Source organism: Ranitomeya variabilis, chromosome 7 (assembly GCF_051348905.1).
Source record: "Ranitomeya variabilis isolate aRanVar5 chromosome 7, aRanVar5.hap1, whole genome shotgun sequence".
Taxonomy (NCBI): domain Eukaryota; kingdom Metazoa; phylum Chordata; class Amphibia; order Anura; family Dendrobatidae; genus Ranitomeya; species Ranitomeya variabilis.
Genome location: NC_135238.1, coordinates 9,243,255 through 9,256,777, shown reverse-complemented (window position 1 = coordinate 9,256,777; position 13,523 = coordinate 9,243,255). Strand labels below are relative to the sequence as shown.

Sequence of the window (13,523 nt, the reverse complement as noted above, 5' to 3'; positions counted from 1 at the left end):
GGTTTCCTCCCACATTCCAATAACATGCTGATGGGGAATTTAGATTGTGAAGCCCCATCGGGGACAGCGATGATAATGTCTGTAAAGCGATATGGAATATGTTGGCGCTATATAAAGAAAGAGATTATTATTATTAATAAAATGATGATTTAATTCCAAGCAATGCTAATCTGTGGTCAGTGGACTTAAATGTTTATCCGAATTTTTGTCATTTTAGTGGAAAACGCAAATTTTTCATCAACTTTAATCCAATGTATGTGAGGGCCCTAAGGACTGAATTATCCAAATCTACCAATATAGTCTAGGTTGCCTGTCAGTCTATTGTGTATGAGGGCCTACCGACGCTCCCCCAACAAATGGCGTCTATTGTATAGAACTGGACAGGTGCACAACACCTGATTGTAGATGCATTGCAGCAGGTGTGCAGATCGTAACGTCATCAGGCCCACTAACTACTGTTGGTTCTGTATAAGTCCTATAAAGAGATAGCTAGCTGAATTTACACTGGTGGATTTTTTGTTTTGGACTGGTTTGAAAAAAATTGCTCATCTAAGTAATTTTTCCCCAAAGTCTACAAAAATATAACTTCTTGGAACACAATGATTAAGCTTTATTGGCTTAACATCAGTGTCACATTGTGCATGATTTCTGTTTATGGGGGAGCAGAAAATGTTACAGGCGACTTTTCGGACATTGTTACTACTATACATCTCATATTCCATTTTCGGTTACAACAAGCATCTGATCACAGTCGAATGTGGACCATGTTCATCTGGGCATCTTCAGCTTTGCTGCTTCCAAGGTATGGATAAAGTCTCCCAGTGAAGGTCGCGGAGAAGCTGCAGAGATGAGTTTTCTTCTGCACATCATAGAAGGAGATCTGACCGCCATCGTAATCCAGGTAAACTCCAACTCTCCTCGGTGACTCGTAAATGCCCAGAATTGTAATCGTCTCACTCAATAAGTGAAGGCCAAGTTGGCTGTTGTAAGACACCCCCCAGAGATCAAGTAGAAAAATGTAATCTGTTTCCTTCCTATTCAACGTCTCCTTCATTAAACCGATGTCCCAGTCCTTCTTCCCATCTATGTCGACTTCCCAGTAGTGGCGGCCATTATTGAATCCTTCGCTGGTCAAAGCTAAATCTAAATTAGAGAACCTCTTTGGGCTAGAAGAAACATAAAATAATGACTAGTTTAATCACCTGAAGGTTTGTTATTTCTTGTTAAATTTTCCTTACATATGTCCAAAGTAATGATTTCATTCCGATATGAGCAGCGTTCCTACACAGTGAACCCAGTCGCATGGAAAGCCATACAATGGTGGGAGTACCATACTTGTGGAATATCAGTCCCACCGTTGCAAATATCAGATGTAAAAATAAAAATATCAGCTAATTTACCTTTAGTTGCTGTTTTTAGATTATTTAATTGTACAAGTGGAAGGGAAGTTACTCTGTGGAATGACTTTACAGGATTTCTAAAGAGGTAATAAATTAATTGATTACGTGGCAGATCTGTAATGTAGTAAGCGTTTCCACATATTGTCATAGCAGCCACAAGGCATCTGTGTGAGGAGCATGAATGACCCTGACAACCCAGTGTATAGTAAAAGGTGGTTGTAACTTTGTTATACAGAGCAAGGTAATCCAGGACAAGGACGTTCCAAAGTGCTCAGGACATACGCAAAATAAGACCAGACCACAAGTTAGGAGATCATATGTACTGGGAAGGTATAAATAATAATAAGGGACTACAGGTGTGAACATATAACCCTTAAAATGTACATTTATTAGAAAATGTATATATATAATTGCCTAAGGGGTACTTCCGTCTGTCTGTCTGTAACTTCCGTAATAAAGAACAAAAAAAACCCATTATATTCTCACCTTCCGAAGTCCACCGCAGCCTTTCCCGCTCCGGTCCCAAGAATGCATTGCGGCAATGACTCACGAGACCGCTACATGATCACGGGTTATTGCCGAAAGGCATTACTGGGAACGGAGCATCGCGAGGAGCATCGGTAAAGGCCTCGTCTGGATCCGGGGGCCGACGGAAGGTGAGTATATAACTTTTTTATTTTAATAGTTTTTTTTAACAGGGATATGGTGCCCACATTGCTATATACTACGTGGGCTGTGTTATGTTCTGCGTTGCCTGTGTTATATACTACGTGCCTGTGCAATATAGTACGTGGCTGTTATATACTGCGTCGGCTGTGCTATATACTACGAGGGGTGTGCTATATACTACGTGCCTGTGCAATATAGTATGTGGCTGTGTTATACTGCGTGGGCTGTGCTATATACTACATGGGCTGTGTTATATACTACGTGGCTGTGCTATATTCTACGTGGCTGTTATATACTGTGTTATATACTGCGTGGGCTGTGCAATACACTACGTGGGCTGAGCTATATACTACGTGGGCTGTGCAATATACTACGTGGCTGTCCTATACACTACGTGCCTGTGCTATATACTACGTGCCTGTGCTATATACTACGTGCCTGTGTTATATACTGCTTGGGCTGTGTTATATACTGCTTGGGCTGTGTTATATACTGCGTGGGCTGTGCTATATACTTCGTGACCTGTGCTATATACTACGTGGCTGTGTTATACTGCGTGGGCTGTGTTATATACTGCGTGGACTGTGCAATATACTACGTGGCTATGCTATATACTACGTGGGCTGTGTTATATACTACGTGGCTGTGCATTCTAGAATACCCGATGCGTTAGAATTGGGCCACCATCTAGTCTGAAATAACACCTAAAGACAACCTCAGTGCACAAAGTAAGTGATGAACATACAGATAATTTCAAAATATTTCGCTACACCGTATCTTGAGACGGTCACATGTACTCAAATAAAGAGCCACTATCTTTGTCTCCTCCTATATGCACCAAAATATAAGTGGAAGAATTAAAGGGTAACAAGAGGGACAAGTGGGCTAGATAGGCTCTATAGGAGATATCCCAGGTACTACCACACATGGCCTAGGATGCCCTACGTGTCCACTGAAACATCCATGCCTACCAGCGGAGGTTGGCAAGCTAAATATATGTGGCGTCCCCACTCCACGGTGGCTGGCCCTCGCTTACCCTGCAGGCCCTCTGCTGATATGTTTACAGGGAGCCTAGACTAGACAATAAACAACTAGGCTATAAGTGGGGAAGAGATGCTGGGTGACACGTGATAGATAAGGGCAGATATTACTTGTCGTTCTGATGCATAGGCATGGATGTTTCAGTGGACACGTAGGGCATCCTAGGCCATGTGTGGTAGTATCTGGGATATCTCCTATAGAGCCTATCTAGCCCACTTGTCCCGCTTGTTACCCTTTAATCCCTCCACTTATATTTTGGTGCATATAGGAGGAGACAAAGATAGTGGCTCTTTATTGGAGGACATGTGACCGTCTCAAGATATGGTTTCCCGAAATATTTTGAAATTATCTGTATGTTCATCACTTACTTTGTGCACTGAGGTTTTCTTTAGGTGTTATTTTAGATTTTCTAATAAACGTACATTTGACCAACTTCTGGGCAGGAACAGCACAAGGAACGAAATTCCAGCTTGTGAGCCTGAAACGTGTAGACCTGTCCTTCCCCTGTTTTCCCCTTCCCTTCCCCGCTTTTTATTTTTTTACGTTTAATGACTCTATTAAAAGTCATCTTTACCTTTTGCGGAGGCGGGAATTTATTTCCTTGTGCTTTCCAGCAGATTATACCATGGAGGTTGAAGATTATGCATTTAATACAACTGTCCAGCATCTTGTGGACATGTTATTTGTATCAGGTATCTTTTCATTGCTTGTTATGCAACTTTTGATGATGTAATTTGCACCGTGTAAACTTCTGGTAACATTTAGCTGAAACTTTGGCCTCAGTGGATTGAGGCTTCTCACTTCTAAGACATGGACACAGTCGTTCCCATCTCACCTGTCTACAACCCTCCTAAAGACGCTGGGCTTGTAGGAGAGCCTGGTCAAGTCATCAGACAACAGGAGATTGCGGTGAGCTGTCTCGGGATCTAGCGTCAGAGGTGAGGCAACTATGGAATAAGATAACATGGAAGAGCTTGAAGATTACTTGAAACATATAGATGCTAATATTTCTGACTTTATCCAGGATCTGTCTCCTAAAAAGCATAAGTTGTACACTTCATGTCTATGACTAAAGGATCTGGCTATATCCAGCATTTCCACAGACTGAATGAAACAGAGGTGCACTTGCTCCGCGTCCGCTCTACCTCCGACGAGACTCTTCAGGGCCCTGTAGTAGAAATTGGTCGGGGTCCCAGTGGTCGAGAAATTATTCCCTATCCAATGATTATGGGATAATGTCAAAACTTGGCACAAACCTTTTAAACATGACAAACAAAAAACAACAATTCATACCAATACTTGGTCACAGTATTAATATATTGCAGAAGGCCTCCATGATAAAAGATGGAGGCAGCACAGATGTAAACTGCTACTAAAACAACCTCTCACACATCGATAAAACATGGGAGAGCTTTCCTTAGTTCATAGCCCCCCCATAGAATATAATGCAGTGCCCCCTCACAGGGTGTAACGCAGCTCTCCCATAGAATATAATGCAGCCCCCTCACATAGTATAATGCAGTCACCCGCAGAATATATTGTAACCCCCCATAGAATATAATGCAGTGCCCCTCATATAGTATAATGCAGCCCTCCATAGAATATAATGCAGCCCCCATAGAGTATAATATTGCCCCTTATATAGTATAATGCAGCTCCACACCACAGAATATAATGTAGCCTCCTCAAATAGTATAAAGCAGCCTTCCCCTGTGGAACACAATGCAGTAGAAAAAAAACCCCCTCAATCCTCACCTCTCCTCCCCGTTCCCCATTGATCCCGGCTCTGCTCCTGTCTCAGCAGCTGCACTGCCGTCTGCCCAGCACGCTGCGCGATGAATTGACGTCATCGCACCCACTGCATCAGTAGCAGAGGGGAATGATGAGGGGGGGACGTCATCTGACGCTTTCTCTCCTCCATTATAGCTTTCAACTGTATCTGCATCTACAATCCCAATACAGTTGAATGCGGGGTGGGGGGCGGCGCTGGCACCGGATGGGCCCCATAGCATCTGTGTGGTGTGGGCTATTAGCGGCATGCCACGGGCTGGGAGAGCGGGGGCCTTAGGCAGCTGTCTAGTCTGCCTGCCCCTAGCGCTGGCCCTGGGAGCAAGTCACACAGATACTTGTAGTGCACCACGCCATCTTACAGCCTAATGACCCCATACTATTGGATGAGGCGGCTGGCCGGCACTAAATGAGTGCACCCCACAAGACGAACCACACAAGTTTCCCCCACCAACACTGCAAGACCTGGCTATATCCTGTAAAGGTGAAAAAAATATATGTGGTATTAGTAGATATTTTGGCTAAAATATTAAAGCTCGCAACCTGTGTCAGAGGTCTTCTTAAGATTTACTAATGGCAGAAATGAATGATACAAATAAACAACAGATACCGTTGTCTACACTGCAGGATTCTCACATGTTTCTGAAAGAGTCTTGTACAAATCATGCAGAAAACAAACATTAATCTTCAGCAGATCTGTTCCATTTATACGTTATATTACTGACCCTGTATTATACCCCAGAGCTGCACTCACTATTCTGCTGGTGCAGTCACTGTGTACATACATTACATTACTGATCCCGAATTACCTCCTGTATTATACTCCAGAGCTGCACTCACTATTCTGCTGGTGCAGTCACTGTATACATACATTACTGATCCTGAATTACCTCCTGTATTATACTCCAGAGCTGCACTCACTATTCTGCTGGTGCAGTCACTGTGTACATACATTACATTACTGATCCTGAGTTACATCCTGTATTATACCCCAGAGCTGCACTCACTATTCTGCTGGTGCAGTCACTGTGTACATACATTACATTACTGATCCTGAGTTACATCCTGTATTATACCCCAGAGCTGCACTCACTATTCTGCTGGTGCAGTCACTGTGTACATACATTACATTACTGATCCTGAGTTATATCCTGTATTATACCCCAGAGCTGCACTCACTATTCTGCTGGTGCAGTCACTGTGTACATACATTACATTACTGATCCTGAGTTACATCCTGTATTATACCCCAGAGCTGCACTCACTATTCTGCTGGTGCAGTCACTGTGTACATACATTACATTACTGATCCCGAGTTACCTCCTGTATTATACTCCAGAGCTGCACTCACTATTCTGCTGGTGCAGTCACTGTGTACATACATTACATTACTGATCCTGAGTTATATCCTGTATTATACCCCAGAGCTGCACTCACTATTCTGCTGGTGCAGTCACTATGTACATACATTACATTACTGATCCCGAGTTACCTCCTGTATTATACTCCAGAGCTGCACTCACTATTCTGCTGGTGCAGTCACTGTGTACATACATTACATTACTGATCCTGAGTTACATCCTGCATTATACCCCAGAGCTGCACTCACTATTCTGCTGGTGCAGTCACTGTGTACATACATTACATTACTGATCCTGAGATACATCCTGTATTATACTCCAGAGCTGCACTCACTATTCTGTTGATGGAAAACAAGAATATCTCGGTCTTTACTTCAGTACCATCCAGTCCTGACAGGTGTATAAATTACCTGGTTGCACTATAGATAGCATATCCTTCCAGGCATAGTACTGGAACGGTCCCTTGAACAGTCCTTCCGGTGGCTTTTCCTTCATTACAGTGATATTTTCTTCTATCTGTCCCGTCTTACAATGACTGTTGAAAAAATATACAGAAAAGTTATAAAGTCCCTGCTCCTTAACGACAGGGTGTTAGGTCTGATGCTTGCAGTAACGGTTATGCAGTTCAGTCCATGCTGCGTGTTTCCTGCCTGTATCCCAGGTCCACCACAATACTGACCTTTCATTAAACCGGACACACTGTCATCAGGGACTTACCGCGGTATGAATTCTGCGATATCCTGCGGGAAGGGAAAAGAGACCATTGAAATTCATATCCTAACAATGCCGCAGTGATTCCACTACCTTTAGTGACGCTGACCCCGACCTGTAATATCGTGACGTCGTTGGCTACTAGCTTCTTCTGACATTCCTCCAAGTTTTTCTCAAGGTGTTTCTTCTTCTTTACGAGATTCTCCATGTTTCTCTCCATTTCCTTCAAGATGGGATCATAGGTGGCGTCCAGTTGCTGGCGATGTTCTTTCTGTGCATCATCTAAAAACTTGCGCAGTTTCTCAAACTCCTTAGTCATATGTTCAGAGAGTTGCTGCTTGTGAGCCTGGAAATAACAGGAGAGCCAGAAACATGGCAGGAAACACTGATCTAACCTAGGTATGAAGGTGTACAACGTATGTATTGGCTCACTGTACCTTTATACTGAAGCCACCCAGGTTATTCCAGCTGTACACTTAAATACTCAGGTTTTACCAGAGTAAAGGATCACAGTACCCCTGAAGATTGCACTAAGATTATATGATATTGACGTGTGCACTAATGCCTACGCAAGTGTGATATATTTGTGTAATGGCCCTGCAGCTGTTTTAGTATGTTCTGTTACTGAGTTTCTCCTAACACTGTGTCACGATCCATGTTCGGATCTGTGGTAGATCTGGCCTCTCAGATTAAAACTTTTTTCCTCTCAGGCTATCGGGGGTTAATGCAGTTTTTCCACGGTGGCCGCTGGTGTAATTGGATTGCTGCTAAGTCTGATGATGTGGTTGGTGACCACTCCCTCCATCCTTCAAAAGGTCACCATGATGCATCAGCTGACTGTTGGGCATACAGGTCCTTTTGGAGACCAACCAAGCTGGAGTCAGGAGCTTCCTGGGTTCAGTGGTGCTTCAGTTGAATTCTGTCATTTGGTGCCTTACTCTGCTTTGCAGTGAATTTCAGCAGAGATAAACTGAGTGTTGTTTTGTGTTTCCTTTTCCCCGTGGTGTTTGTCTTACCTTACTTTGTGTTGTTTTAGTGCAGCGGTGGGACCAGTACTCTAACCTGCCAGTTCCCTATTTAGGGATAGGAGCAGGGAACGTGAGGGACTAGGTATCCTGCTCGGCAATGGGGTGAAAGAACCCATATAGGGACGTTAGTAAGAGCAGGGCACATCCTCAGGTGAGTGCAGGAGGTATCCATTCCCCGTTCCCTACCGACAGGGCCCACCATTGTTAAATTGTCGCCGGTGTACCTTTGTGTGTTTTGCCATTTTGTGACTGACTACTCATCGGGTCGTGTCACTCTAGGACACTCACTTCGTGGCACACTGCAAGATTTACACTGGTTAGTGGGGAGTTAAAGCTGATCCAGGGAGTTCTGCAATGGGGAAAGGCAGATTTAAGCAAGGGCTCAGTCAGACGTCTGTGCACATCGGTCAAGACAGCTGCCAGTCCGTTTATTGTGGTCTGAGATCTGACCGATGTACACGAATGTCTGAATGAATGGCAATGATCGACAGTTGTAGGTTCTCAGTGTGAGGAGCAGTGGAGTGGAGCTGTTAGGCCGCAGTGTTTGTGTGTAGTAAGGAAACAGAGATAGCAAGAGAGAACTGGATTGTTAAAGTGGAAATTAAGGGCAGAAAGGAAGTAGATCCCAGCTGTAGTGGGTACGGAGCCAAGAACCCAGGAAGGTACAGCTGTGGCTTTGTGGGGACCCAGAGACTGCAAAAAAGATGAGTGTGGTATCAGCAACGTGTAGGCCGGACCTGAGAATGTTAATTAGATAGCACTTGTCTTGACAAACTAAGAAATAGGTACTGCACTAAAGAGGGCTGTGGACCGTATAACTTAAAACATGGAGGGAGCGCCCAATACAGGAATCAAGGAATTAAAATGTTTCTTGCAAGTAATATGCCGACACGTGTATTTCTGTGTGTGGCTGTGAATAAATCGAGATGTTTTTAAAATTTTGTTCCCATTTTTTTGTTAAAATTTGCAGATCAGTAACGTCTCCATCCTGCAATCTCCATTATTCCACAATGTTTCCTTCTTGGTGCTGTAACTTCACCGCTGAGTGCTAGTTACCTTATGTTCTGTGATCTTCTGCTCCTGCTTGGTCTTGGCATTTTTCACTTCCATCACTATTCCCAGCTGCTTCTGGATATTCCGAAACAAATTACCCTAAAATGGAAATTAGTAATGTAAATTTGCCATCATAACACCGTGTCGTAATATTGATTCTGTATTTTGTGCAGGTCATTGTACAGTAGTAAATGGTGGTATACACAATAGCTGCTTCCTTGTAGGTAATGGTGTACGCATCGTCTAGGCTCTAGTGGTCAGTGGGATATACAGCGTCTGGGCTCTGGGGGGGCAGTGGTATGTACAATCTATATTGGTGTGAGTAAAGAGAATTTACTGATGATTTTTAGAGGCTTATTAAAAAAACAAGCTATCCTCTATGCATAGTGTAAAGATAACCTGCTGATCACTTGGAGTCCGACCACTGGGATTCCTAATAATCTCGCAAATCACAACTTTAGGACCCTGAGAATGAAGCTCTGCAGCCCTGTCCAGAACAGAGCAGAGGAGTGTACGCACGACCTCCTCTCTATGTACAGTGCGGGGAATAAGTATTGGATCACTTGCTGATTTTGTAAGGCTGCCCACTGACAAAGACATGAGCAGTCTATAATATTAAGGGTAGGTTAATTTTAACATTGAGAGATAGAATATCAAAAATAAAATCCAGAAAATCACATTGTATAAATTATATAAATGTATTTGCATTTTGCAGTGAGAAATAAGTATTTGACCCCCTACCAACCATTAAGAGTTCTGGCTCCTACAGACCAGTCAGACTCCTAATCAACTCGTCACCTGCATTAAAGTCAGCCGTCTTACATAGTCACCTTTATAAAAGATTCCTGTCCCCAGACTCAAGTTAATCAGACTCTGACCTCTACAACATGGGCAAAACCACAGAGCTTTATAAAGGATGTCAGGGACAAGATCCTAGACCTGCACAAAGTGAGAATGGGCTACGAAACCATAAGTAAGATGCTGGGTGTTGGTGCAATAGTAAGAAAATGGAAGAAAAACAAAATGACTGTGAATCGACATCGATCTGTGGCACCGTGCAAAATCTCACCTCTTGGGGTATCCTTGATCATGAGGAGGGTGAGAGATCAGCCTAAAACTACACGATGGGCAACTCGTTAATGATCTCAAGGCAGCTGGGACCACAGTCACCAAGAAAACCATTGGTAACACATTACACCGTAAAGGTTTATAATCCTGCAGTGTCCACAAGGTCCCCCTGCTGAAGGAGGCACATGTGCGGCCCATCTGAAGTTTGCCAATGAACACCTGGATGATTCTGTGAGTGATTGGGAGAAGATGCTGTGGTCAGATGAGACAGAAATTGAGCTCTTTGGCATTAACTCAACTCTCGGAAATTATTATTAAGTCACACTGGCGCTTACCACTTAATGACTGTCGGGCCAGAAGTGTATAAGCGAGGGCAGTCCCCCAGCTGCTGGAATCTGATCACAATATGTGCCGATTCTGTGCAAGTATGAATTAGGGGAATATGGCCAGAGATTGCATGGAGCTACGCCCGGCTGTGCCGTTTGGAGCGTGAAGTTGCTGAGAAGCGGATGGTAAGGTGGCGGGGACCAAACGGAACAGCTGGGCGTAGCTGCATGCAATCCATATAAAATGGTCAAGGTCAAATCTGCACACTCCAATAAATTGGTGCTTTAGAGGAAAAAGTAAAGTCAATATTGTATTACAACCTCAAGCACTCATTAATGAAAACCTATGTCATATATCTTGAATTAATGATGAAACTATATTCTGGGAATTCACAGCCACGAAAATGGTGTCACAGAGGACATTTGTCCCCAATGTTTCGGCCTTAAAGGCCTTTTTCAAGGGTTTATTCTGTGCCAAATGGGAGGCGTGCTGGTCCAAGAAAAAGACATATCTTCTGTTACACTATTTCCGTGGCTGTGATTTCCCAGAATAAAATTTCATCATTAATTCAAGATATATATGACATATGTTTTCATTAAAGAGTGCTTGAAGTTGTTCTACACGCATGTAATCCAGGACACAGGCGTTGGTACACCATCACTAGGGTAAGTGCCATATCGCATATGCCTGTGTCTATTGAGGTACCAAAACCCCTTAGTTTGTTGGGCCAGCCGTAGTAGCCGGAATCAAAGGATAGATCGACACTAACAGATACTATTAAGATTATTGTAATATTTAGGGGCGATCTACATCTGGCAATATGCAGATTATTTAGGATACAACACCTAGCATTACTTTACTCGCTGAGGTAGTAGGTGACTAGTTCTACCTGCCGATTCTTTACATCGGCATCTCTGGCCATATTTCCCTAAGCGCGGCATCATATACTGAGGTTATTATAAACTCAACTCTCGGTGTTTGGAGGAAGAGAAATGCTGCATATGACCCAAAGAACACCATCCCCACTATCAAGCATGGAGGTGGAAGCAATATGTTTTGGGGGTGTTTCTCTGTGAAGGGCACAGGACTAGTTCACTGCATCAATGGGAGAATGGATAGAGCCATGTACCGTAAAATCCTGAGTGACAACCTCCTTCCCTCCGCCAGGACATTAAAAATGAGTCGTGGCTGGGTCTTCCAGCAAAATAATGACCCAAAACATACAGCCAAGGCAACAAAGGAGTGGCTCAAAAAGAAGCACATTAAGGTTATGGAGTGGCCTAGCCAGTGTCCAGACCTTAATCCCATAGAAAACTTATGGATGGAGCTGAAGCTCCGAGTTGCCAAGTAACAGCCTCAAAATCTTAATGATCTGCAAAGAGGAGTGGACCAAAATTCCTCCTGACATGTGCGCAAACCTCATCATCAACTACAAAAAAGTCTGACTGCTGTGCTTGCCAACAAGGGTTTTACCACTAAGTATTAAGTCTTGTTTGCCAGAGGGATCAAAAACTTATTTCTCACTACAAAATGCAAATTTATATAAATTTATACAATGTGATTTTCTGGATTTTATTTTTGATATTCTATCTCTCAATGATAACATTAACCTACCCTTAAAATTATAGACTGTTTATGTCTTTATCAGTGGGCAAACATACAAAATCAGCAAGGGATCAAATACTTATTTCCCCCACTGTATGCACAACCTACTCTCTCTGTATGCACGACTTCCTACGTATTCTCGACCTCTCTTTTTTATAAATAACCCTTTAAGCTTCTTGTGAAGCTCTACAATAGTAAAGATGTTCTCAGCAGCTGCCCAAATGGGACTTTTCCGCACTTTTTGGTCATGTAACCACGTGATACTATAAAACGACACTTTGCTGATGTTCTTGGGCTTGCAGCACATTCTGGTGCTTTTCTTACCTGTATTAGATTTGACGCTTCGGTCAGTGGAAGCAGCTTGTGACTTTGGTGTTGGAAGGAGTCTCTGCACACCAAGCAGCACAAGGTCTCATCATTTAGGCAAAAAAGAGTGATCCTCTCCTTGTGTGCCTCACATTTATGCATTGGATCATTTGCTTGTCCTTCTTCCTGATTTGCTGGACGATTTATTCTGTCCAACAGGTTGGCTAGGACTCTGTTGTAAACATAGCCATCCCTGGGGCATGTTAGCTTGCATACGGGGCACTCTATCTCCCCCTGATCTGTAGATCTCTTTTGCACGCATTCATGACAAAAGTTGTGACGACATGTCTTCAGGAAAACTGGATCTCGGAAAGTTTTGTTGCAGAGGGTGCAGGTGAGTTGGTCGGAGATGTCCTGAGGATCCATCATTTTTCTTACCATTTCTTTAGTTTCTGGTTCTTTAACCTTTTCCACCAGTGCAATGTTGAAGGTGTACATGTCAGCAGGTAATGTCTCCTTACATATAGGACATGTTTTATCATGACCTTCCATGTCTCCCCATTGCCCTTGTAGGCAAGCGCGACAGAAGTTGTGGCCACATGACTGGAGAACGACTGGATGCTTGATCACCTGGTGGCAGATTGGACAGCTGAGGTCGTCCGTGATATTTCCTATGTTCTTCTTGGCCATGGCAGATCAATGTCTTACCAAGTGAAGTTAAAAGCTAAGTATAATGCAAAACCAAGTCTTGTGATTCTTTTATTTTCTGTTTGGTTCTGAGCCGACACTCCCTGGTGCAGGAATGAAGCTCCACAAGACCAGTTCCTAAATAAGGAACAAAAACAGACAATGTCTACAAGACAAAGGACAAAAGGCTGGGCAAACCAGGCGCCTATGAGGTGCCAGTAATTCAGAGATTATAATTACAACCACAGAGTCAAGGTAAAGAAATTCAATGGGATGAAATGAGGATTGTACGTTATTGGAGTATATAGCTTAGCTTAATGGCTTAGTTACCATTGTACACACAGAGGGAGCTTAGTTATGTTTTCAATCAAAAGACTTAAAACTGATCTGGCCACGACAAGGTGAACCCAATCAGAATGGTCCCTACTCTAGTAACCCACCTCACTATGTGCCAGCAGGCTTCAAAATAGATGGGCGCA

At 43.3% G+C, this 13,523-nt stretch overlaps 1 protein-coding gene across 2 annotated transcripts; it reads right to left on the bottom strand.

Moving 5' to 3' along the window:
• Positions 1 to 591: 591 nt before the first annotated feature.
• LOC143785170 (zinc-binding protein A33-like) lies at positions 592 to 13,220 on the bottom strand. Of its 2 annotated transcripts, XM_077273864.1 has the most exons (7): positions 12,376 to 13,219; positions 9,055 to 9,150; positions 7,086 to 7,316; positions 6,977 to 6,999; positions 6,670 to 6,794; positions 3,946 to 4,057; positions 592 to 1,166 (listed from the first exon to the last, which is right to left on the bottom strand). In XM_077273864.1, the coding sequence occupies exons 1-7, from the start codon at positions 13,045 to 13,047 to the stop codon at positions 746 to 748; spliced, it is 1,680 nt and encodes a 559-aa protein (XP_077129979.1). In that variant the 5' UTR covers positions 13,048 to 13,219; the 3' UTR covers positions 592 to 745. The 2 variants fall into 2 exon arrangements, with proteins under 2 accessions (XP_077129979.1, XP_077129980.1); XM_077273865.1 differs by lacking the exon at positions 9,055 to 9,150 and having other exon boundaries at positions 620 to 1,166; positions 12,376 to 13,220.
• Positions 13,221 to 13,523: the final 303 nt, after the last annotated feature.